This window comes from Cucumis sativus, chromosome 6, assembly GCF_000004075.3.
Source record: "Cucumis sativus cultivar 9930 chromosome 6, Cucumber_9930_V3, whole genome shotgun sequence".
Lineage (NCBI taxonomy): Eukaryota > Viridiplantae > Streptophyta > Magnoliopsida > Cucurbitales > Cucurbitaceae > Cucumis > Cucumis sativus.
The window spans coordinates 19860815-19888469 of NC_026660.2; the positions used below are offsets into that span (position 1 = coordinate 19860815).

Consider the following 27655-nt stretch of genomic DNA (forward strand, 5'->3'; position numbering starts at 1 on the left):
ATTTAATTTGCTAGTTGATGTTTTAATAAGTTAAATCACTTTTCTCAAAAAAGATATTAAGATGTTGTTTATAATTAAAAAGCATATGGGTGGAGATCACCTAGAAATAAGTTTAGTTAGTGTATATATATATGGGTTGTTGGCTCTACATGGGTTTAATTTGGTGTATAAAATATACAAAAAGTTTTTAAGTTTTGATGTTTCCATCTAATAAGTTTCTACGTTTGTAAAAATGAATATAATGTTGGGAGGGAAAGAAAATAATATTTAATGAAATAATTATCAAATATGGCTTAATTAATGTGTCCAAAATATGAATTAAAATCAAAGAGAGAAAAAAATGAAATTAAATCACAATAATTAATTATAATATTCTATTTTTCAAATTGAAAATTGAAATTAAGCCTAACATTCATTCCTTCAAAAGTCTAATAATTTTGTGAACATTTATTGATTTCAAGTGTACAAAATCTAACTTGTACCCTTCATGCTATGCTATGGCATTTATTATATCTTCCACCAGAATTCCATCAATTAGGTTAAGTCATATACTCTTCAATTAAGAAGGTGGAAGAGATTCAAATATGTTCACCCACATTGGATGTTAAAATAACTCAACAACGTAAATGTTTTGAATTTAACTAATGCATCAATGCATAGTGAATCATGGAAATTACAATACACACATTTACATAGGTAATGGGATTCTTTTCCCTTGTTGTTATAAACTATAAGGAATTAGAAGACATAGAAAAGTGAAAGCTCAAATTTTCAAGCCATTTAGGAAGAATTTAGAGGCAGTGGGTAGCCTTTCCTTTTGCCTCTTCCTCCAAATTCAAAGCCATCTTGGAAGTTGGAAACCCTAAACTTCCACTATATATTTGAAGTTTTATATATATATATATATTTGTGTGTGGGGTTATATATTTTTTTTGGTTGATTTTTGGGAGTTCTATCAATTAAAAATTAAAAATTATATCAATTTAATCTTTGAAACATGTTTCAACTTATGCTTTCTAATTACATTTTGTTTGGATAAACACAACCCTGTAAGGTTTATAATTTCATCAATCAAATCCCTAATTAACTTAGTCTCTCAATTAAGAATATTTCATTTGAAAATGATCCATTGCGCCAATTCTAATTAATCATCCATTTTATTAATATGATATATTGTCATGCATAATTTACATATGTGTAAGAATTATATCGACTGCAAATAGACTACTTTCAAGTCTAATCTCAATAAATAATTGTTTAAATTTTTATAACAATTTAGAAATTAAAAGCTTCATCAATTATATTTTCTCAAACAAAGTTTAGAAAAATGATATTAATTGCTATACTTACAAAAATTGATCGTTTAATTGAAGCATGCATACATATATGTCAAAACCAATAAAGAAAAAAAACTATGTTAAATTGAGCAATATGGTACAAAATGTTTGGATTGTCTCAAAATGTAACAAAAAAGAGGAGGGGGAAGGGGAAACATGTTGAAATTAAATACATATTTTATATATATAAAAGATACAAATGCCAAGAAATAATAATAATGTATATAGAGATATATAATAAAAGTAAAAGTTTGGCATTGAAAAAATAAAATAGAGAGAGAGAGAGAGAGGGCGTTGAAAACCTAAGTTAGGGTTAGAATTGAAAGACCATTCCCAAGTTTGTTTGGATCCATAAAAATGGCTTCCCCCTCGTTCATCCCACAACGTTAGACAAAGGGCATACCATCAATATTATATACATATAAATCTCCTTCCTTTCCACGTTAACTTTTAGTAATCATTTAATGTAAAATCAGTTTTCATCACTGAACCGTTAGAAAAAATATCTCTCACTTCTACTAAGAACACAAGAATTTGCATGAAAAACTCTAAATTTGAAGAAAAACTATGCAAAAAAGGAATCTATTATATGTAAAAATTTGCTACATTCGCATGTAGTAAACCTACTCGAAATACCACCTCTCAAGATTTTTCCTTTTCGGTTTTTCAATACACTTTTACTTTCAAGTTTTTATTAAGTTATATATTCAAATTTTGACATTTATACACTCATTTTGAAATGAAAATCAAACTCAAAGTCGAAATATCAAACAAAGTTGTTTTAAAGGGACAAATGGGGTTTGCATCAACGTTGATGCCAATAGAATATATATAACAAAAAAAGAATTAAAAAGTGAGATTTTCTAAACAATGTTATGGAAATGATCAGTTGAATGTGCATAAGATTTTAGAATTTCAAAGCATGAAAAAACAGAGGGATGTTGGAGAGACAAAAGTCCCATAGATTTGACTCAAAACCCTACCCCTACTCTTCACTTTTTTTCTTTCTTTCTATATATATCTCTTCATTGTCTTCTTCTAAAACTCCTTTCCACAAACAAACAAACCCTAAACTACAAAACCCTAATTAAAAACTCCTCTTCTGATTTCTTGCTCTCACCATTAGTTCTTTTTTCTTTACACAAACTCTTCTCGTTTCTTTTTCTTTTCGAAGATTCATCTCTTATGGCCTTTCTTAGGTTTGCTTGCTTTTTGTTGGTTGTTCTTCCTGTTACATCACTCTCCATCATCAAGTTTCATCAACAAGGTCTCTCTCTCTCTCTCTATTATTATTCATTCATCTCTCTCTTTTAATATATTTCTTTTCAACTATTTCTCAAATAGGGTGGGAATTAATGAACTCTCCCTAAATAAACTAAAATTTTGTTATATTTTTTAAATATGTTAAACAATTTTATCATTTAGAACAACTTCTCTTTCTATGTTTATGCAATATAATATTTATTGCATGCAATGATAGGCAAATTTTCAAGGGAATATTTGAGCTTTCGTTTACGCTATATATTCTAGTTGATAGGGGTGGTTTTTTTCGTATGTTATTGGTTCATTTACAGATTCATCAGATGGTATATTTTTGGAGAAAACAAAGTTAGAATTTAAGTCAAGTTAAATTTTAGTACTCACAGTTTCGAAAAACTATATAAATAATCTCTATAGCTAGTTAAAATTCTCGTATATTTAGTGTTTTTCTAAAAACTTTATCAAATCGTAAGAAGAAAATTTTAACTTTTTCCAAATGACAAGGACTAGATTTGCAACTTAACCTATGTGTTATAGTAAAAAATGTTGCATTTTATAATCCTTTAACGATTTTTGTACGTATAATTGATGTATTTTCTTGTAGTGTGAGTTTTTTTTTTTTTTTTTTTTTTTTTTTTGTAGAAGACAAAGATGTAGCTGAAGATAGGGTTGGTTCACTCAAAATGGTAAGTAAACATAAACACCATACACACAAAATCTTCATCATACTAAACACATTATTAATCAATTTATATAATTCAGTAACAGTTTTTCTTTTTTCTTTTTAAACTCTGTTTAGGAACTTCTGAGGAACAATAACATTGGAGGAAGAAGATTAGGAGCAGCGAAAGAGTTCATGGAAATGGAGAATAGCAAAAGCTTTGGAAAGAATGGGTCTAAAGAGAAGATTTCAAATATGGTTTTTTCAAGTGCTTCCAATGAAGAAAATGGCAAAAAGAAGAATAAGAAGAAGGAGGTTTCAAGTTTAGAAACAAAGAAAATGGGAATTAGTGGGTCAACAGTTGTTTATAATAATGCTGATTATTTGACTTATATGCATCACCCACCAAAACATAATTGATTCCCAAAAAAAAAAAGTATTGAAGCTTTTGGTTCTTAAAAGTTCTTGTTTTTATGCATGTTAAATATATATATCCAATTTTCCTATCTTCTTATAATAATATATGTCATATATATGAGTTCCACTATATATATTATAATATGTAATCAACAAATTAAGCTAAAGTTTTTTTTTTTTTCTTGGGGTTTTTACTCATTTATAATCAAAATTTGCTTGCATAGAGCATAAACGTTCGAGGAGATTCTGTTTCTATCTCTTGTAATAGTAAAAGTGTTGTTCTTACTTATGTAGAGAGTTATTAGATGTATTTGAGGTTGTAATTTTATAATTTTAATGGCAATTTTAAGTGTTATTTTATGAGATTTTATTCTTCGTTGGAATCTAATTAGACATAAAGTAAATTTATATGCATAATATAATGGTTATCATGAACATTTTGAATGACTAAAATAAAGTTTGCTATAGAATTAGTTTTTTCTTTTATATGTGAATTGTTAGTTTGTAATGAAAGGTGAATATTGGCATGCATGCATTGCAGGACAGACAATGTTGATGAATTTAGGTCAAATATATTGCACATTATTGTATATTCGAGGCCCAATATTGTTGTACATTTTTCAGCCCAAAAATACTAATTTGCAACTATATACTTACAAAACCCTCTCTCTTTCTCTCTTTATCTGTGTACATATAAAATATAAAAATTTTGAATCCGACCTACGTGGTCGTCTAACTTGTACTCTAATATTTTCTCAACTAAATAGACTTAAAACCACAACAAAAACTTAGTTTAATTAATACACGTATATATGTATAAATGTATTGAGAACTAAGAGGTTTTGAAATCTCGTTAACTAGTACTAAATAGGCATAAACGTTGATTTTACATCGATTTTATTTGTGATAGAGACTTTCCTTTTTCTTTTTTTAAATTTGAGAAATCCCCAATATATAAGCAAGTTTCTCCTTTTGGGAGATATACACATAAAAGACCATCTTTGTTATATAACCTTGAATAGTAATAACTATAATTTTGTATAAATACCATTTTTATCTTATACTTTGTTTTTTTTTTTCTATTTCATTTTATAAACTTTCAATACATCTTAAATTCGATCTTTTTTTTTTTTTTGCTTATTATAATGAATCAATTTAGATAAAAAAAAAAAAAAAAAAAAAAAAAAAAAAAAAAAAAACTTGAATCACCCTTAAAAGTACATCATGAAGGACATCAAAATAATTTAAAGGTTTTGATTTGATATCAAAATAATTTAGAGGTTTTGATTTGATATTATAGTCCATAAAGGACATAGCTACGTTAAATCTTCAACTAAAAAAATTAAACAATAGATAGAAGTAAATTTAATAAATATATGATCATCTAGTTTCATTGAGATGTTTGAGAGTTTTTATTTTTTCCCTCTCTCTTGAGTCAAATCTATCAAATAAAAAAGGGAAGAAACAACAAAATTATGACTATGAATGTTTTTCAGAAAATCATGGCTTAATGTAATCGAATCATTTCTAACCACCGTCTTGGCTGGTCTCCTCAACCATTTTGCTCCTTTTTCAATGTTTCTCCATGTGATTTGAAATCTTTTATAAGATTTTGTTGGATTTAACCAACATCAGTATCAAATTCAAATAATAAACTGACAAACATATGCACAGCTTGACCAAAATCACATTTCTTAAGCAGTGGAAGAACATTAGGAGGCAATATATAAATAAAAACTGGCAACATCTCCCTCTTCTTGTTTACATAATTTCCTCTTAACATTTATTCTAAAAGTTATTTATATAACAAGGTGGTAGTAGAACAGCTAGAAGAACAAAGTAATTTTGAAGAAAGAAAAAAGAAAATACTACAACCAAATCTACTAAGTTGAGATGCTACAATATTTACATTAGAGACTACCTAAGCAGTAGCAGTAGTAGTACTGACTCACCCTGATCTTCTAAATGTAATCTCTCGGAGAGAAATTAAAAAACCCCTTTGCTGAATTCATCGATCAACTTTCTAATGATATAGAACAGCAAGGTTGGTGGTTGCTCAATCTCAAAATTGGCAAGAAGTACCAAGCCTCTGCCTCTGTCTCTGACCTAGAGTAGCAGATTTTCGTTTGGCAAATGCTGGGTGAAGTAGCTCTTGAAACTTGTCTAAGAACAATGACCATGAATCTTCATTCATATCAGCTAGCTTCACAAATGTTACACTAGCTGGAAGCTGTTCATTTGCACTTCGGTGTCCGGAGGATGTATTGGTCATCATGTATCCATTGTCAGGTCTTGTTCCGAAGTAGTTGCTATGCTTCTTATTCTTCTCACCTAGACTGGTATTCTTCAGTGACATGGAAAGCTTTGAAATAGTTGGAATCCTTTCAGAGGACAACAGATTGGTGAAGCCCCCTCCTCGCTCGTCTTCCTCGTCGTTTTCTTCCTCAATGCTTTCCTCCAGTTTACGAAGAGGAAAACGTCCATGTATACCACTACCGACACTGAAGGGGAATGGTGTTGTTGGGTAAAAATCATCTGCCTCTATCTCTTGGCTAAAATCCGATTCCTCCACGTCGCAGTCAATTTCAAACTGAAATTCTTCATCACCTAAATCAGCCCGAGGGGAATAGATCTCCTTCTCTTCGATTAGCTGCCTAGCCTCCATGCATATAAGTTCCAGTTCACTGGGATCCTCCTCTCCGCTACGAAACTCTCGAGTCATCATCTCGCCAATCTCAGCAAGACAAAGACCAAAGGCAGCAGCTTCCTTCAGGAAGATAGTGCAGAGAACCAAAACCCTGAGACAAGCCTCACGAATCATGGGGAGTTCCATCCTCAGCATCTCACTGTCTTTAAATGGATTGAGATCTTTGATATACTTGAGCTCATCCTCTGAAAACGGAATTGATGCCTGTGGCCAGTGAATCCACTCAAAATATGGGTCCTCTAGCGTTTCTGGAAGGCAGAGTCCATGATCAATAGGAATGAGCTCCACTTGACCAAACCTCCCAACACCATCAAGTTTCCTAACTAAAAGATTTCCAGCATGCCTATCTGTGTTAAAAACTCTAATGTCTAGAATGCCTATACGGTGCACAGCCACTACTGGGAAGCTGGAAGTTCCGTGATCACTGGCATCAAAATCATGCGGTATGAATTCTTGAAATGACGCAATCTTGCTAATCAGCTTCTTCTTACTTGGAGGCATGTTACCATTTACTCCATCATTGACATTGAAGATCGAGTGAGTAATCTTCACCAAGGCAGTGTGAGGCACGTTAGCAAAATGATCATAATCAAGAAGATAGGCTGCAACCTCGCGAAATCCAGTCTCCCCAACACGCACTGATCGTTTTAACCCAGGTTGACCAAGAGCTTTACCAACAAACCCTTTCGGGTTGTTTGGTGCAAAAGGTTCTTCATCTGTAGGCTTCACAATCGCAACGCTCTCACCTCTGTTATTTCTGAAATAGTATGCACCACCAAGTCCACTATGAACAGGAATAGGATCGACACCAATTTTAATAGCTTTTATAATCTCACCAACCAGTTGTTTTGTCCTAACAAAGCGATTAGAATGCCCCAATATCTCAATAGGGCCACTTTGGTCTCTTTGTTGAATATCCCTTCCGGTTGGTGAGAGACAAGGAGTCGACGAGCTTCTGTGCAGAATGTTTCGTGTAAGAAGAAGAGGAGAATCATTACGTACAGCACTGAGGTCGTTCTTGAGCACCATATCTCCAAATGTCAAAGAGCTCTCATCAGTTGGTACATTAAGCGCAATCTGCAACCTCCTCTTCACAGTATGAGCATTGTCACTCCGATCCAATTCCATCCCAAGGACACAACCAGTGTCGGTTTGCACAAAGACTCTTCTCCTCCCTGTAGGTTGTTTTCCTTCCATCCTCTTGCTCCCGCCATACTCTCCACTGAGTGGACTCTTAAAAGCTGCTGCCACTGCCATCTGCGTCTGGACAGGGCTATCTAATTTACGATGCATTAATTACAAATGAGCACAGACAGTGTCGGCAGCAGGCAAAAGAGGAGGCAATGGAAGAGAGATCCTTCTCCCCCAGAAAAGCGCCCAACTCTATAGCCGATGCTGAATGTGCTACAACAAATTCTTGTACCTGAAAAATCATTAATTGCTCGATGCAATAAGGAAATCCCACTAAAGATTCTCAGTGACGGAATGCCCGCAAGAAACCAGCAACAGAGGCCGAAGACTTTATGTTAAACCTACTTACCCATTGAACGGGATATGCAGAACCGAATCTGTCAAAGAAGCCCAATATTAGATCTATTGAAAGATAACCAAAGAAAGAAGTTAATTCATGACAAATAAACCCCGACCATATATAAATTAGGGTACCTGAAAGCCCCCTGTATTTACAACAGTAGAACAACTTTTTTATTAAAAAAAAAAAATCTGATTGTTTTGAGGAAATAAGGCAAAAGACTAACCTATCTAAATAGATTGTTTCAAACTCAGTGGCAAGAAACAAAAACAATTCAGCTAAAGTTCCATTGAATTAGTCCATATAAAAGTTCACAGATCAATATATTTTTCCTTTCTAAGTTTCTAGATCCCCGTTAGCTAAGATACACCATACCAAGTCCTCGTGAAAAGCTAATTTACTTCAAAATTAAATGCAATGGAGGCAGAGTAAAGAAAACGCATAAATTGCGGCTCACTTATTTCAATAAATTGGACATGAGTCCAGATTGCTCTCTGAAAAAACTTAAGAAGAAAGAATTAAAAACAACCATAATGCCAATATATCATCTCACACGCAATGCAGCCACAAAAAAGAAAAGAAAAAAAAACAATTATTCCTCAGATCCAGAAATTCGAACCGATAAAACAAACTGAAAAGAAGATAATCAGAAGGAGAAACTCACTGAAAGTAAAGATCTGAGAGAAAGACAGAGAAATGAATGCGTCTGATTCAATCAAAGAGAATCCAAGAAGAAATAAGAAGGTCCAGTCATAAAAAATGGTGGAAAAATTCTTCGCTCACAACACAAACAGAACCTTCCCTATTCTTGGTCCTCCGTGTAAGTAGTGCAATGAAGCAAAGTACTGTATCTTCTTCTTCTTGGTCCGGTTCTTCAAGGTCGTCTCTTCAACCTAAGGCGGCAAAGCAAGGGTTAAATCCACAAACTCTAGTTAGAAACTTAGAATCAGAAATTCTCTCTCTTTCTCTCTTGTCTGAATTGTGCTTCGTGATTCGAAGACTCGAGAACAAGAAAAAGAATGGGGCCGGCGGAGAAGGGAGGGAGAATCTGGGCCGTCGGATGAATCGGTTGTGGGACCGAGAAGGAGGTGGAGAGAGTGAAACGTGGGGTAAGTGGATTGGATGAATGAAGTGGTCGTGGGCCCCATTGCCGAATGGGTCTTTAGTATGTTGGGTGTCAGCGAATAGCACGGGATTTTTTTCCCTTTCTTTATGTTAATCTTTCCATGAATCAGGTGATTACACGTATTAATTATTTTAATATTACGGAAGTTTTTCAATTTCATTTTTCTATTTTCACTTGCTCTTTTACGGATTTGACCCTGCCCTTCCGTTAACTTTTCAACGTCATTCAAATCTATATTATTTTATTTTTGAATTCCTAAGTTTAATATTTGTTATATCTATATGCCTTACTTTCTCAAAAATATAAAATAAACAAATATTCAAATTTTATCACAGTTTATCACGATACTAATAAAAGTATATCAATATCTTTCATTATCTATTATTGATATAATTTAAAAATTTTATTATTATCAATTTTGCTATGTATATTTTAAGTTAATATTCACAAATGTGTATATTATTTGTATTTGGTCCTAAATTTCATACAGGATAATTAAATTCTATTAGTAATAGATTATAGATAAATATAAAACGTAAATGAAGGTAAATTGGGACCAAATATAAATAATATATCAATATTGTTCATAAATATTAATAAGTATTTTGTAAAATAAAAATAGTTCATTTTATCATAAAATGATATTCCATTTTTAAATTTTAAAATCATCTGAAAGGTTTTTATTTTTTATTATTTTAATAATAAGATGGCATTTTGAATTAGAAAGATGTTTTCAAAAACTCGTTTCTGTTTTTTAAATTTTATTTTTATTTACCATACCCTAAAATTGGGTAGAGATTTCATTTTCTCCTTCTTTTTTTTTTTTTCTTTCTAATTTTATATGTTATTTTTCTTTCTTGAACTTGACTTTGCTTTAACTTTTTTCTCACTTTACTTTTTTTTTTGACATTTTGATCATATTTATTAAGAAAGTGGCCATAAGGTTAAAAAAAAATATAAACAATCTAATATGTAATAATTATCGTTGAAATCGTCAATTTTTATAATTATTTTAAGATCAACATCGTGTTTAAGTTGAATGATTCAAACTTCTAATTTTTTTAGTTGATGTCGTATATGTCTTAGTTATAATTACATTGATTACTAAATTTACAATCGTTGTTTCAAATTGAATTAGTAAACGGTGATACGAGAGTTCAGCATCTTCCATCGCTCTTGCAACGACCAATTACTCCATTCAATCTTCTAAATTACTATTAGTATTTTAGCATGTTACTTGCTCCTTCAACCATTGTTGGCGTCATTGTATGTTCTTTAATTCATAGTCAATGTTAGAATCTTTTCAACCCTTTTACTTTGGACAATCTCTAGACAATGACTTCCATTTTTCTTTTGTTAAAACAAAGCTTACCTTTATGAAAAAAATTTATAGGGTAACTATGATTATAAGTAATTTATCAGCTAAATTACAAGTGTAGTCCCAAGATTTTTAAGTTTGTATTGATTTAATTTAAATTTTTAAAAACATATCTAGCATAGTCTTTGAATTCTGACCTAATAAATGATTAAAATCAACTGTGTTTAATAAATCTTGTCATATTCAACACTTTTTAAAATTTACAAATGTACTAAACTCCAAAGTTTGAGATGATAAATAATATAGACAAATTCTTGTTATAAAATTTTGAATTTTGATCGTGTGTATTAGGAACCCTTCAATTTTAGTGTTTGTACTCTTAAATGTTAAATTTAAATCAATATTTTAAATAAATCTTAAATATTTTAATCGATACTAGATTATCAATGGTCTTTTTTATGTGTTATTTGTTACCATTTCCAAAATAAACGCGAAAACATATTAGCAAATTGTATTTTATTGTACGAAAAAAAATTACTATATTTTAAATAATTAAACGACATATGAATTCAAATAGATAGTTTATATTAGGAGTGAAATCGGGCTGGGTTGGGTTGGGTTGGCAACCAGAATAACCCGAATTTAATTTCTAACTCAACCCAACCCAACCCGTAAATATATGGGTTGGGTTGGATTGGGTTGTCGGATTGTGTATATAATTTTTTTTTTCCCATTTTCTAGTTTATAAGATTATAAAAATTTGAAATCGTTACATTTAAATTTCAAACATACATAATTCCAACTTTCATACAATAAATTCAAGATTTATATACCTTTAATTTGTTTTTTATTAAAATAATTTTTATTTATTTATATATTATATTAATTCAGGTTGGGTTTGGTTGAACTAAATTTTTCAACCTCCAACCCAAAAAAATTAATTTTTTTAACCTAATCTAACTCATATTCTAACCTAACCTTTATAATATGGGTTGGGTAGTTCGAGTTATTCGGGTTCAACTTTGTACACCTCTAGTTTATATTAAAAAAATATCTCATTCCCACTACTCCTTTCACAATTTTAAATACAATTTAATTATTTAAAAAGTTATATTAAAATAGAAAAATAGTCCAAAATAGAACATTAACAAAATACTTATCCCTAGTGAAAAAAAATAAAACGTGATAAATTTTGTTGGTTTTCTTTGTTATAAATAATGTATTAACTTTAAAAAAAAAGAACTATATAAAATACCTCAAACATCATATAATTAAATTTAGAGACTAAATAAATTAAAAATTAAAAGTTATAAAAAAAACTAAAGAAAATACATTTCTAAAACTTAGAGAACAAAAGGCTTCTATTTTAGAACTGAAAAGGTGAGTGGAGCCTACTTGAGAATCTTACACAAAAATTAGAAACAAAATGAGTAAAAAAGACCAATGGGTTCACTTTTGGTGGGGTTGGTTTTGTGACTTTTATTAGCTTTATGAGACATTTAATTCCATCTGCCCCTTCATTTATACCAAAACTTTGTACCACAAAAAATCCCACAATACCCACTAGTTTTCTTTATCAATGGGTTCTTTTATAAACACTTTTCTATTTTTGTTCCAATAAATAAATAAATTGCTCTCATAATTCACATTTTAGAGCAATGTAAATGTCATATTCAATCAAAAGTTCTTCAAATTTCAAGTTTCTCTTTTAACCTTAAAAATCATTTAATTGTTTAATATGTTATTAGGGTTTTCATTTTATATGTAATATGTCTTTAATATACTTTTTTTTTATTGCATAACCTTAAACATTCCATTTTATTCGTAGTATATTCGTGGATTTTAAAAATGTTGAATAGGTCGTTACGATTCCAATAGATATAAATTTAAAATTTAAGAAAAATGTTCGACAAAAATCAAAAGGGTATTTGCCAATTCTATTTTAGTATATACCATTGAATTGCAAGCATGTGTAAATTGTGTGAAAAAAGTTGACTATATTGTCATTACTCGTTCGTTTTTAAATTGAACGAACAATATTTACAAAATATATCAAATTTCTAAAGTTTATCAATCATAAACATTGATAGAAGCGTAAACTATATCCATGTCAATCAACGTCAAGCTTTGATTAAAATCTAAAATTTTGTTACCTTTTAGTAGTTTTGTTATTTACAATAATTTTTCTTTTTTTTGTTTCTAAAATAAAGTTGTATTAAATGCTAACAATCAATTTACTATCCTCAATCATAGCATAAACAACCATAAAAATACACAAATCAAAACACTATACCGCATGGAATAAATGCTTAGATTAACATATCCCAAAATCTGATTAAGACAATGTATAACATGCCATTAAATTACCTAAACAAGACAACGCTCAATCAAGTTGCATAATGGATTACAAATTAATGTATACATTATTTGAATTTGTAATATCATAAGGTATTAGATAATAGTATCGTGCAAGCCGGTCATAAATTTCATACTTTTAAGTCGTATCAAATTTTTTTAAAAAATCATAAGAGGTCAGCAATCTAACAAGCTCTAGTTAGTAGGAATATTTTAAGTAATAAAAAAAATATATTAAACTATACGTATTTGCTACTGATCATTATAACGTAATTTTTTTTTAATTAAATGAAGAGTTGAGTATCTTAATCTTCCAAGTTGGAATAATTTTAAATCTAATTAAAATATATTAATTTCTTTCGTTACTAATTAGATAGATTTAAAATTACTTTAGACTAATATCATTCACTTATTTTATTAAACATTATGGATAGCCTTACATTTGTACCAAATTAAAATACGTGTGTTGAATTTAATACTAATCAGTTGTAAGGATTTTGTTGTACTAATTAATTAATTGTGGATTAAACTATTTTTAATATAAAATTAATAAAATTATATCTTTGGATTTATCTTACTCACTCACTTAATTAATTAATTAATTTTTACGCGATGGACGGTGGGATTTGGGAAGCTTCTTCTGCTTTTTCAAAATGATTTATTTTTTATACTAATTATGGGCTAATTAAATACAAGATTTAAATTGTTATCTACGTGGCATGCAATTTTTTTAACGATTTTTTATTTTTGTTTTAAATTGATTTTGCCACTGTTACTGAAAATCATAATTAAATAATTAAGTTGTTAATAAATACGAAATAAAGAAATGTCAGTATTTAAATTTCTAGTTGGATCTTGACCTTATAGTCAAAGACGAATTTTTGACCGATAAGAAAAGCGAAAGTGGAGGGTATGATTGTAATTGGGGACTTCACGCTGTGAATAACTGGGCTTTGGTTTGGCTATGTTTAGTCTATAATTTCTTTGGTTAATTACTTGGGTTTGAAACATTTTTCAATTATAGTCGAGGTAAATTTTATTGATAATAAATGTCTATTGATTTCTACCAGTCATATATCAACGTTATTTATTCGAATAAGAGGGGACAAAAGCTGGTGGTGGGTTAAGATTTGTGTTGCGTTTTGAAGCAGCTTTATTTTGAGTTCGGTCCGGGGTCCGTTCGTTTTCTTTCTTTTCTTTTAATTTATTCTACTCTTATACCCAATCAAATCCTACCATCTGGCAACTGAATGCACGTGACTTGATTCCACACCCCATCCCACCATGATCCTTCCACGTGCTCATCTGCTTACCATTTTAAATACCCATTTCCTATATCTCTTCACATAATCAAATACAAAAATTAGGTCCTTTGCTTATTCTTTCCTTCTTCCTCATCTTCTTTTTCTTATATCAAACTATCCATACTTTTTTAACTCTCAACTTTCTTAATAGCTTGACACAAAATAATATATATATATATATATACACACGATTGATTTTTTATCATTTATATGAGTTGGTGATGTGAATATGATAATTTGTGTCTTTATAACTCTCTCCTTTGAAGTTAAGAAATCGTTAAATTATTATTGGTTTGGTAGTCATACTAGGTTGTAACCATGTTTAAGTACATTTCTTACTCATCTTCTCAACTTTTTTGCTTTGTGGTTCATTTCATGGAGAATTTGCTTAATTTGAAACTTATTTTCACTTTGAGGTTTCCTAATTAGGTCTCTCATAAGTCTTAGTAGGTTCTCTATGGAACTTTTACATTCTCAATGCGTTTTTCTAGATTCCTTCACGTGATTTATTGTGTTTTTTAGTGGAAGTTACCTTTAAACTCTTCATATTGTTATTTTAGCCACCGCATTTTAATTCTCTCATAGATCACTCGAGCTCCACTGTGAATCCTATGAGCATCTAGGTTTACTCATGGGTCCTCTTATCTACTTCTAGACTCTTTAATGGGTCATTTTAGCTACTCCTCTAGCATCTCCATTATATTAGTTATCATTAGGTTTCATATGGGTCACGTCACCCTTTTGATTTGTCAACTTAACTAAGCTTTTATCACCGTTCATAAGCCTTCTATAGTTCACTAAACTTTTAGTTTTAACCTGTATTAATAAATATACTCCCAACACTTATATTTTTCCGAACAGTACAATTTACAAACGATGATTTGAATCAAAGATGGAAGAAGATGGAGAAAGAAGAAGAAGATGATGATGATGAAGAAAGATGTGTAAATATAAAAAAATATATATAATTAACCTGTCTTTTATGATAAAAGTTTTACCATCTACGGTAAATTATGTTTTACTTTCCAGTTACTCGACTTTTACCATAACATTCCTCTATTATGAGGAATGATGAGACAAACCTACTGACTAACATCGTGTTTGAATGAAACGATACGGTTGACATGACATTAGCTCATACATCCACCACCCCACACTCACTTTTACTTTTTTTATTTGACTATGCTATGAATTGAGAATGGGAAACATGTTATTATTATAGCCATCCAATTATTATCCCTATAAAAAAAATGTTTCTTTAACTAAACCATTTTTAATCAAAATAAAATGTTTAAAATAGAGTGTGTATCTTTTTATTTTTTTTTCTAAAATAACTTATATTTTACAATCACACATTTAATAACTATCGTCTTCAAACTATACTAAACAATGACATGACTTAAGAACTAAATTATTATTTTTACCAAAGTTTTAAGTGTAATCTTTTAAGATTTTGATACATACTTGGATCGACATACATCTAATTTTATAAATATAGTCGTACTATACTCAAATAAAAAAAAGGCGAAAAAATAGAACATTAAGAAAATAATTTTTAATTATTTCAAAAAAGGAAAAGGAAAAAAAAAGAAGATTAAATTTGTATAAAAAGATGTGTGATTATTTAATAAAGAAAAATCGAATATAGTAATGATGAAATAAATAAAAGGAAGGGGGGGGGAAAGCAATAGCAAATTCATTGTACCGAAATAATGGAAGGAAGGGACAAAAGAAATTCTACAACTTGTGAATGTACGGACATTATGACACGTCATTGGTATTCCAGTGGGTGCGCGCACATGGGATTTTACCACGGGGGCTGAGCCTCCGGTTTTCGCGGCGCATTTTTCTTATCATGTGTGCCCGCACGTACTCTTATCGACGTGCATCCGCTCCACTCTTTCTTCTTTTTATTTTAACGATTGGGACCCACCGCCACCTCACAAAAATTAATATTTTACTAAATTATTAATTCATTCCTGAAATTATAAATAACAACAAACAATAACTATTTACTCACAATAAAAAAATATTAAAAAATGAATAAGTTATTTACTCATTAAAAATCACTCAGTTTAAATATTAGGTTTGTTTTTCTATTTTTTGACAATTTTCATAAAAATAAATCCAATCCCTTCAAAAACCATGTTGGCTCAAATATTTTCTATATTGCAAATACAATAGGATGAAAATTTAAAGGTTAATATTTGACCAATGAATTTTTAATTTGCAAAATAGATGAATGTGTCTACAATGTTATAGTCTTATAGGTAGATTTATTGAGATAGACTGAGATCGAGAGGATAATTATGGATAAAGGTAGCTCCAACAACTCACGAGGACCAATTGAAAGAATAGTAAAAACATACAATAGACTATCCATGAAAGAGTTAACTTCAATTATATTACACATTTACGTGATCTTGAATAAAGTATGTAAGGTCCAATGATTTTGTGGATTAATAAAAGTTCCCCAGACCTTACATATTTCAAGAAGATAATTCTTTCATTCAACTATCATTTCACAACTCCATATTAAGGCGAATATGTCTTCTATTGCCATAACATAATATTCTTGGCAATCTATTTAACAGTATCCCCACCAATGGTGTATCTCTCATTAGGCTTTTATATCATTCATACTCATCTTCCCATACAATGGTACATTTTTCATTAAGAACACGTATCTACTGGTAATGCTTACTTCATCATTCTAAGTTACCCGGTTTGCATACATTACCTCTCTAGGGTATGGTAAGTAATAATTAAAATGCAAACCAAAATCTATTGTAGCCTTAAGATATCTTAATATATTCGGATTGAGAAACACTGTCTCATTTATTTTCCTTAAGGCTCATACTAGCATCATAAGATATTCTTACTAGAGCATCATTAAAATATCAAATCTCCTTAATAGCATTCGGTGTGTAATTGACATAAATTAAAACATTCTCAATAATACTAAGTGCATCTTATTTAGTCTCACATAAATCTTTCACTTCAAAATGTGATAACTTTATAGCATTACTAACGTTTATGTTTGTATCACATAAATTACATCAATATACAAACATATAGTCACACAATCAACTCCAAGCAACTTTTAGTAAACACATGTATCAACAGTTCACTTCACAATACATTGTTTACTAAATTGTTGTTAAAGTTTTTCTCGTTAAACTTTTAGAAACTAGCTAACGACCATAAAGAAATTTGACTTTTCCAAGTTACCATTGAGGAATATCGTCTTTACATACACTTAATGTATTAGAAGACCACATACAACTAAAAAAGCTTTTAAGGTGCTCTACGGTGACTAATTTAGTCTTACGAGAATAAGAATCAAAACATTCTAAATTCCACGTTTGATTCAAAATATTTTTCATAAGTCTAAAGTTGCACCTATGTACTTATGATCATTGGTAGCATTTCCAAGGATCCTCTCCTCAAACAAAGTTCCAACAGAACCTCCCCTTGAACAAAGTTCCAACAGAACCTCCCCTAAAATAGACACTCATCCATTTAACTCTTATCTAGCTAGGCTAACTCTTCCTCTCTAGAGCATATTGCTTATTCAATAAAGTTCAACAACGGATAATATCGTGACTCTTTTTAAGGTTCCACTACACCTTTGTTCGATGTGGGAGTAAACCAACAAGGCTAAGCCAATGACGACATGACTCTAATACCACTTTAGGGATAACTTGGAGTATAAATCCTCATGCCTTGTAAAGTATTGTATAATCGATAGTTTGGACAATATCTTCATAAAAACTGAATTTACATATTTTCATACTATGACCAAACTTGATTAAAAGTAATAGCAATACTTTCAATCACATACAAATTAATAACCAAATCACGCGACAATTCATGATGTGATTCATGCATAACTTTGTCAAATTGAATATGACATACATGAAAAATTATTTCTACTCATGCTAACATGCTAATAGATATGTTCAAGTAGATCACAGTAGCATCTCAATATTCAAAATTTGAGTTATCATTTAAACTTATAAATCTATATGCGATACTACTGTAAGCATAATCAATAAACAGAGTCAAAGGTTTATAATCATACTAAAGATTTCTTGAACACAAGATATGTTATCTTAGTTGGACACCCCACACTTCAAAATATTTAGCTCCATAATATATTCAAAGTTTGATAATACTATTTTGTCGAGGGGAAACAAATTTCATGAACAAATTCATTTAGCTCATAAAACTCCAATCTAAGGTATTCATGAGCCCTTTATGTTTAATAGTTGTATGCATGATTTATGTCATAAATTATTTCCATCCATGAATGCATAGACTAATTCAAATTCATCAAAATAGCACTTATTACTATAATCAAAATTTGTTAAACTCTACGTGCAAATCCTATGTAAAGTTCATTCAAACTTAACTATAAAAGACTCAATTGTATTAACTCATTTGTAAAATAACTTACCAATCATAATATCTTCACAAATTTTTTTTAATACCAAATTCTTTTATTCAAATTAACAATATTTGATATTGATATGGTAAGCGGAAAACTTTCCATCACATAGTGAAAACTCCATTGCTAGGTTGTTCACTAATTTATTTAGATCATTTAATTTCTAATTTACTAAATGTGTCACCTAATACCAATTAATCAAAACTTCAAGGTTTGTGATGCATTAGATATTCCAATTCTGTAATGCATAATAAATTATCATTTACAAGTCAAATAAATAGTAACTTACTAAAACAAAAAGTACTTTTAGAAAATTACTCCTAAAATTTAGCCCAACTATTAGTAACTTGCCAAAATAAATAGTGATTTTCTTTTAGAAACTTACCAAGATATTCATCAATAGTTGAATCTGCTCTCTACTTTACATTTTTCATTTATGAAAGATTAGATATGACAAATTACAGACCACCTCCTAAAAAAGAATTAATACACGATCGAGAATGATACAACCATAAACTCAATCGATCACAAATTACCAAGAACACGAAATCGATATAAAAATTGCAATTATTTTTATCATAGCTAGGGCAATTTCAACAGCCCTCAATATTATATCTTTACCAACACCCAACTAAAATATCATATATAAGAAAACAAGCATACCTACTATGGATAAATTGGCAAAATGGAAATAAGATAACTTACAGTAAACCCTAGAAAACCAAGGCGATCAGTGCTTCTTGAGATAACAGTTATGGGTTTTATCTTCTTCTTCTTGAAGCTTTTATTGAGAAAGTTAGGCGATGATGTCAGGTAGAGACAAATTCGAATTTATATTCGTCAGCAGAGGTCTGCCATTGAGCCCATCTATCCTTGGAGAGAAAATCTTTGGGATTTCTCCCCTCTCTTCGTAGTCGGACATAATTGCCATGGAGGAGAAGGAATTGCTAAATCCCTCCAAATGATCGGTCCGGTTGAATGAGGGATTTTTTTTCCCTTTTCAGATCCGATTAACAATCGGAGAAGTTTTGCTTTCAGATTGTAGAAAAAAAACAATTGTTGATCATAGTTGTGCCATGTAGAAACACTGCCCTAAAAGCAAAACTCGGTGCGACATCGGTGTTAAATCGTTTATATGGAGCAATGATTAACACAACTTTTTCAACTCATGCGTACACTCGCCGGAGTTAAGAATGCAATGAAAAGGAAAATGATTGCTTAGAGGAACCCTAGAAAGAACTAGGGTTTTGGCTAGAAGAATGACGGATCTTCCCAAGACTTTTCTTTACGTAATATATATATATAATGAATAATTATTAGAGTTATAAAATAAAATAAATAATAATTATTATAATTTCTAATTGAAATATCAATTATAAAATAGTACAATGATGTTCATTCCAACAGTTTAGACATTTAATCATTTTCTTCTTTTTTTTGGTATTTATCCAATGACTGCCATTCTTTTATACTGCAGATTAGGCGCTTGTATTTGTGTGTAAGCTGGTATCAAGTGCTATTAATACTGTAATATGAGATTCTGTGATTTAAGATAGCAGTGTACAAGATTAGGGAAGATGTATGGGATATTGAGTAGGATGGAATAACATTGACAAAAGATGTGAAATTTGAAAACTTCATAGTCGATGAAGGATGTCAGGATTTCTATAAAATGTGTTGTTACTTTAATTGAGGAAACGTAACGTCATTTTGGAAAATGATTGATTGAAATTTATCTTGTCGAACTATGTTGTTCTTGGTCTAAGTATACAAATGTTTTCTATCTTGGTGTTGAGGGGTATGTCATTGGTAAGCTTAATGATAAAGTTTTTTTTTGTGGTTTGGCAACTGATATCAGAACTTAAAGTGTACTTACTGAAACATTGTTAATGCTTGTTTTTCTAGCCTCTCTCTGGTTGCTAGTCTTTGCAGCCACATAAATACTCACCCTTGGAACAATGTTATTATGAGAGATGAAAGCCTCTTATTAAGTCTAATAGCGGTCTAAATTTTGTTCAATTCCTTAGAAAGGTTATATTTGCTTGCTTCATCAGGCACTTAATGGTTAACAACAAAAATTAGGAAAGACTGTTGATCATGCATCTGACTTCCTTGATATCTTAATGCTTATTTGAAAACTTCTTAGCCATTCAAACAATTGAATAGGTATATTATTTTTTAACCATTAACCCCTTGGCATTTGCGTGATTTTTCGAAGTAGTTTTATAATTTTGCATTGGCCAATTTGCTATTTTTGAATGCAGGTTTCATCTTACTTTGATCATTACTGCAACAATATGCTGCTGGATGATGTGAGTTTTTTGTGTCTTAACTTTTTTCATCTCCATCTAACCAGAATGGAATATAGGCTTATCATTGTGAAATGATCCAGCCTAGCATCAATAAGCCTCTAAGTTTAGTTTTCATCCATGATTTTTCCAGACATTTTATTGAAGAATAGTCTCTATGTCTGTTATGGAGTATCCTTACAGATAGTATAACCTGTTATTGAAACTATAAACTGATCAGCTACTCTTGCCGCAGTATATCTATTATTTTATTACTAAACACTAAATATGTATAATGGGTAATGACTAATGACTAATGATGTTTTTTCTTTGCATTTGTTTTGAATCTAAGTGGTGAAGCCGTGCAATTCATAATTTGAAGATGACCTTCAATCGGGCTTTCTTAGTGTTGTTTTTTAATTAGTCTTCGTCAGATTTTTTGGACGATCGACTGTTATTCATCAGCTACTTGTTACAGATCTCCATTTGTGGTTGGGGCTGTTTTTTTCATTCTTCAGCTTTTATCAATACTAATATCATTCATTTATTAATAAAGTGATCCTTTCGCTTTAAAATAGGTTCAAATCATCTGATTGTGATTTCATTCCATATTAATTAGGCGCAGGCAACAAAATTCTCTATTGAATTACTTTTCATTCTCTTTATTCCTTGAAGGCTCTGTCATTGGTACTCATAGGGAATTCAACACTTTAATTTAATCACATCTTTCTCAGGTATTTTTCGATTTCTTTCATTTCCAAACGATCTTTTAATTGAAACACACTACTTTCTCATCCATCTTCATCATCACAAATCATACGCAGTTTCCAGTTTTTTTTTAATTTGGTGATTTTCTTATTCGATCATGCCGTTTTCTTGATGTTTTAGTGTCGGTTTTTAGTGGGTTACACTCATTTTTTGATGGAACGACTGAACTGCTTGAGGTTAGTGTGTTGTTTGAACTTTCCTACTGAAGAATATGTTCCTGCCTGTTTCTTCTCCAATTTATAATATTCTTCTTCTTCTTCCTTTTTTTTTTTTCTTTCATTTTTCAGTTCAAAAATCTGAATCATGAAATTTTAATTCTTTTTTTTTTTTTTGGTCAATGTGCATCCAGCTACTATCAACCAACAACTTTTAATTAGAAACTTTCTTTTAGAAAATTGTTGTTTGCCTTGTGATTCTGGTTTTTAAACACAGCAATTTTTTTTATGTTTTCTGATGCGAGTTCCTGGCAACATTATCTTTGACTAACATAACATTTTTTGGTAACCAAATAGAGACTTTGCTTAACGTGTTAATGTATCTTTAGTTCTTTTAAAAGTAAAAATTCACACTCTCTTTGTTTTGGTTTTGCTATTGACTACTGTCAAGTTTAGTGATAATACTGATATCTTGAAGGCAAAGGCTTTTATGCTCAAATTCTCTGTTAAGTATTTCCTCTTCATGATTGGTCCTTACTCATCGTATAGCCAAACTTTTTCTTTTAAGCATTTTTTGTATATACATATGACAAACAAACATTAAAAGTTTTAAGACTAAACTTGATGACATCAATTTTCTTCATAATATACGTTCTGTCTTATTTGGTGATCGATGTCACCTAATTGTCATCTCATTCACAATCAACACACTATATTACTATTTTTTTTTTCTTGACGATTGACTTAATTGGAAACAATGAAACTATTTCTACGTAACGTTAGAATTTTGTGCAAACTTAGTCTGAACTTTCTTTTAAATATCATGTATCCTTGGATGTCGAGCATTAATCTTACATTTGGTGAGGCTTTAATATTCATATATAGCAGGCTGATAGGTTTTCTCCATGTTTTTAGCTTAAATTTCTTGGGATGTTATTTCTGGCTGGCTGGCATATATATTTCTTTTTGCTCTATTAAAATATTAGATTTAAGTGGCATATTAATTCATATTGGTATGTTTTTTCTTCTCTAAAAACTTGTTGGACTGAAATTTTCCTCCAACCCCACCCTTTTGTGAGAAAGGTTTGTTTGTATGACTCACTAGGGTTTGTGTATTTTGTGATATCTTTGGAGAGCATAATAATTCAAAATATAGGTTTTGGTTTACAGATAAAACTACAACAGTTTTTTTAGTACAATAATTATATGGAAGAATGATCGAACCTTCCAGAGTTAACGAGAAATGTCATCGTCAATTGTAAATTTTTTTTTGGAGAATGTTAGCTCCATTTTTCAGACATCACTTCAATTTCAAACTTAGTTATATAAAATTGTGCCAAGGAAAGTTCAAAATAACTACAGTATTTTAATTGAGTTTAAAGCTAATTAACTTATTTAATTATAAATATTGCAACAGTAAAATTTAAGATCAACACGAACGTAGTTCAATAATATAAAACTTGTATTTTTTACTTTAATATCAGATAGAGTTGTATGAAATTGCGTCACATAAAGTTTCAAAGAATGTTAGGATCTTAAAATGTATGCTTACGGATATAAAATTTTTATATTGTGTCACTTTCTTTAAAAAAATTCAATTCTTAGGGGTTTAGAGGAGGTTTTTTTTCTTGATACTAAGATATTTTATTAGTATACAATGATAAAGGTCTAAAAACAAATGTAACAAATAGGGGTGTAAACGGGTTAGGTCGAGAGACATTCTCAACCCCAACCTATATTTTCGAATTGGTTGGATTGCCAACCCAAATAACTCGAATTAAATTTTCAACAAAACCAACCCTACCTCTAAAATATATTTTGTTTATAAACGGAAATCATCAAAGCATAAATCAAACATGTTTCACATCAAGTTAAGCAAAAAAAAAAAAAAAAAAAAAATCTCGATATTCAATAGATTGTTTAACTTTTATTAAATATATAAAAGTAATAAAATATATATATTATTAATTTGGATTGAACTGTGTTGACGTGAACTTTTCAACTCTCCAACCTAAGAACCAATCTAACTCGAAAAAAATTAAAATTTTCAATCAAAACCTTTCCTAATCTCTCAATCCCCGCTGCAAACACACCTGCAGGGTTTTCTGTAGAAACAAAAAAGATGAAAGAGAGCAGTTTTAAGAGAGAAAACTCGAGGTGAAAAAAGAGAGAAGGATTGTAAATTTTAGAAAGAGGGGATGGCCAAAATTTAAATAATAGAGATAAAGATAGAGGAGAAATTTGGAGAGAAAAAACTAAGGAGGTAAGAAAATGTTAGAAAGAAGTAAAAGTTATTATATGATTTTTAGAATAAAGATAGTAAGAGATCGTAAGAAAAAATAAAACAATCATGAATCAAATATACTAAATAAAGGATTTTGAAATAATGTTTTATCGAACTAATTGAAAACTTTTACATATTAATTTCTCTCCTTTTTCATTTTATATCGAGTAAACCAATCAATATAATAATAATAATAATAAAATTGTAAATAAAAAATAAAAAACTGTTTGCGTCGCTGAAGTCTTCCGCTAACGTTTTCCGAAAATTTATAGATATTTTCATATGGATTATGTTGTTCGAAAATTTAAATTTTGCCTCAGTACTTCAAAGAAAACTTTCCTACCATGCACTCTCACCTCATGCCTGCCCCCTTTGTATTGATAACATGGAAAACATTCAGCACCTTTTATTTGATCGTGTCTTTGCATCTAAATAATGGTTCTACCTTCTCCAAACGTTCAATTTTTGTTGGATTTTTTATCATGTTTTTAAGAACAATGTGTCTCAAATTCTTGTTGGTCCAGACTTGAAAAAGAAGAAAGTTGAATTGTTGTGGGCAAACCAGTAAAAGCACTTTTAGCTCAAATTTAGTTTGAAAGTAACCAAAGAGACTTGGTTGGAACGCTATAACTCGGCTCTTTTGAATGCATCTTTATAGTGCTCATTATCTAAATTATTCAAGATTACTCTTCGCAGGAGATTGTTTTTGCCAACTTTTATAGTCTCCCCTCCTTGAAGTTCTACATCATCATGCCTATTGAATCGGCCTTATGCTCCAATAAGTTTTTGGTCAATCAAGGATTATTATTTTTTTTGTTTTGTATTTGGCTTGCTGTCTTGCTTATGTTTCTATTTTGGACAGTTTTTTCTTTCATCTCATTTGTCCTTGTATTGGACCTTTGATTTGATATTGTATTGCTTTTAGAAACCTTGTATATGAGGTTTTTTTTTCACTTTTTGGATGTGATGAGGGCGCTAAGGGGGTGTCAACCTATTTAAGATGCCTGGATGCGCCTGTTGATTCTTCCCCCCTCCCCCCTCCCCCCTATTGCTCTATGTATGCCACTCATGTACATTGAGCTTTGTCGGTCTATTTTCAATATTAATACTAGTGAGACTCATTTCCTTTTCAAAATGAAGCTCCCATGTGACTTTTTCGTGAGTTTGCTAATCTTCCGTGAGTTTGACTTCCATTATGAGGACAAGGTAATCTTGGAATAGGAATGTGATGTTAGACATCCCATTGTATTTAAAATTAGTAGGAAAGGAAAGAAGGATAGGGCACGTGCAAGTAAAGGAGTGAATACAAAGAATGGGAACCAGATATAGTTAGAGAAAAATGAGTGAAATAAGGAAGTTACAAATAGAAGAGGCGGAGATGATTTTATGAAGGATTTTTGCAAACTTCACTGAGAGAGAGAGGAAAAGCAAAGACGATAGTTCTTATAATTCGCTTCTTGCTTTTTCGTATTTTTCATTCCAAAATTGAGATTATCATTTCTTTACTGTAACCGTAAAATTTATATCAACAAAGTATGAACACAACTTCTTGGTGATCTATCATAATCCAATGGACTAATCTCACTCTTAAGGAACTATCTTAACACTTAATCCATTGTAATCCTTTCTCCAAACATTGGCTTTTTAAGTCCTAAAGTTAAAAGTCCAATGCCAAACTTCAATCCAAAACTCAAAAATACTTACTTCTCTATTTGTGTCCTTTTTAGTCATCCATGTTCTTTGGACCAATTAAATTAGTATAGCCAACTTTTTTTATCGAATCACCATGTTCATGTTCAATCACCAATTTCGTTAAATAAAAACTTAGTCTAATTAGCTAATTTCACTCTTATAGTGCACTATCTGAACACTAATCCAATTTGATAGTTATTTCGATAAACAATGACAATTGTTCATTAATCCAAACCTTTAAGTAAAATGATACACTTAAATTCAAAACTCTCAGATCTTTTTTTCTGTATATACCTAGCAAGACCTTTTTTCATATATCCTTATCCACGGCAAATCACCACAACCCTTAGAAAAACTTAATCAATTGGCTATTCGAACTCATAGTACATTATCTCAACAGTAATCCATTTTGATAATTTTTTGTACAAACAATTGGCTAAAGTTCTTTCAATCGTCAAAACTCTCATATCCCAACTTTTCCTTTCGTGTCGTCTATAGACCTCCATGTTGTCTTTTTTTCAATATTATGTCACTTGCCAAATCAATTTTTCCTATATCCATGTCCACACCAAATTACCATATTGCTTAAAAAAACCATAATCCAAGTGACTAATCTGACTCTTAGTGCACTATTTTAACACTAATTCAAGTTGATAGTTCTTTCTCAAAACAATAGCAAAGAGATATTCACACTTCAATCCAAAACTCGCAAATTCTAACATTTCTTTTTGTCCCATCTATAGTCCTCCTTCTGTCTTTTCTCAATTTCATTTTATTTCACGACAAATCACGTTATCCCCTAAATAAAAATTTAATCCAAGCTAATCTTACCCTTAGTCAAAGCAAAACAGGGGAAAAAGAAAATACCAAATTAAAATACAAGAAAAGTGACAATTGGAGTGATGATTCTTGATTTGGTTTTTAGTAAAAGATGGTACCAAAAAGTATTTATTACCCCATCATAGCCTATTCCGGCACTAAGGTAATGATAGATAATACAAACTTTTTGGTATGAACTCTGCTAAAGACAAATCAATAATCATCACAGTTGCCAACATGAGCTTAGCTCAATTGACACTTATATGTTCCTATGGACAAGAGATGACAACCTATTAGGCCTCTTTTTTTTTTTGTTCCTTCAATTAGGCTTTACAACTTTCTCCACTAATCCTTAAAAACTTTTAATACTTTAACCTTGTGCAAATGAATCTTATAACAAACTTCATGTCCAAGCCAAAGCCACAACTGCATAAACCAAATGGATGTCTCATCTACGTCCGTCATTTCATCACTTATTTAATCCAAAGGACAAGAACTCTTCATTCAAAAGTTGAACTTCAATCTCATATGAATCTACTTTATTAGACCAATAGGAACTTTTCTCTTGTACCAATTAACCCAAAAACTTTTATTTGAAAGTTTCATTTACTTTAAATTCCTCCCATGAATTACTCCATCATCCACCACACTCCATGTATCTTCTCTACCCTTTTTAAATTCACAATCTCTAATATTATTTTCCATGTTCTTAACTCTCCATCAGATTTTATACTTATTTGGTTCCAATTACCCAAATGACATTTATTCTAATGCCTTCTTTCTTTGTTTATAATTCTCTCAAAACTCCTTCCATTTCCATGATCTGTCCAATTACTCCTTTTACGGAAATGAGTTTCTCCTGCATTTATATAAATAAACCTCCATATACCAATGAAGCTCCCATGTGACTTTTTCATGTTTAATGACATACTCTAATGCTGAAGCTCCCATGTGACTTTTTCATGTTTAATGACATACTCTAATACTATCGTCTAGTCTCATATCAATCTACGTGGCCGTTTTGTCAGCTATATACTTCATTATTATTAATAAAATTGATTCTCTAGAATTAATCTTCAAAAAAAAAAAAAAAAGATGAAAGTGGAGGATGAATGGAAGTAAATAATTCGACTAGTCAATTTTCTAAAAGTAACCGTGAAATGGAAAATGTGAAATCTCAAGA

General features: G+C 30.5%; 2 protein-coding genes across 3 annotated transcripts; one reads left to right on the forward strand and one right to left on the reverse strand.

Annotated features, from left to right (window-relative positions):
• The first annotated feature begins 2355 nt into the window (after positions 1 to 2355).
• On the forward strand, positions 2356 to 3778 carry LOC105435861. Of its 2 annotated transcripts, none has more exons than XM_031887271.1 (3): positions 2356 to 2604; positions 3243 to 3283; positions 3397 to 3778. In XM_031887271.1, the coding sequence occupies exons 1-3, from the start codon at positions 2523 to 2525 to the stop codon at positions 3676 to 3678; spliced, it is 405 nt and encodes a 134-aa protein (XP_031743131.1). In that variant the 5' UTR covers positions 2356 to 2522; the 3' UTR covers positions 3679 to 3778. The 2 variants fall into 2 exon arrangements, with proteins under 2 accessions (XP_031743131.1, XP_031743130.1); XM_031887270.1 differs by having other exon boundaries at positions 2361 to 2604; positions 3240 to 3283.
• Positions 3779 to 5353: 1575 nt separating this feature from the next.
• LOC101212006 (phosphatidylinositol 4-kinase gamma 7) lies at positions 5354 to 8908 on the reverse strand. The gene is made up of 2 exons (XM_011659164.2): positions 8578 to 8908; positions 5354 to 7950 (listed from the first exon to the last, which is right to left on the reverse strand). Exon 2 carries the CDS (start codon positions 7673 to 7675, stop codon positions 5738 to 5740), a length of 1938 nt encoding a protein of 645 aa, XP_011657466.1. The 5' UTR covers positions 7676 to 7950; positions 8578 to 8908; the 3' UTR covers positions 5354 to 5737.
• Positions 8909 to 27655: the final 18747 nt, after the last annotated feature.

Excerpts from the sequence above, each read along its gene's own strand:
- LOC105435861 (XM_031887270.1), top strand. The coding sequence starts at position 2,523 with ATGGCCTTTCTTAGGTTTGCTTGCTTTTTGTTGGTTGTTCTTCCTGTT. Across the intron at positions 2,605-3,239 it reads CATCAAGTTTCATCAACAAG|AAGACAAAGATGTAGCTGAA; the intron begins GTCTCTCTCTCT and ends TTTTTTTTGTAG. Across the intron at positions 3,284-3,396 it reads GGGTTGGTTCACTCAAAATG|GAACTTCTGAGGAACAATAA; the intron begins GTAAGTAAACAT and ends AACTCTGTTTAG.
- LOC101212006 (XM_011659164.2), bottom strand. The coding sequence starts at position 7,675 with ATGCATCGTAAATTAGATAGCCCTGTCCAGACGCAGATGGCAGTGGCA.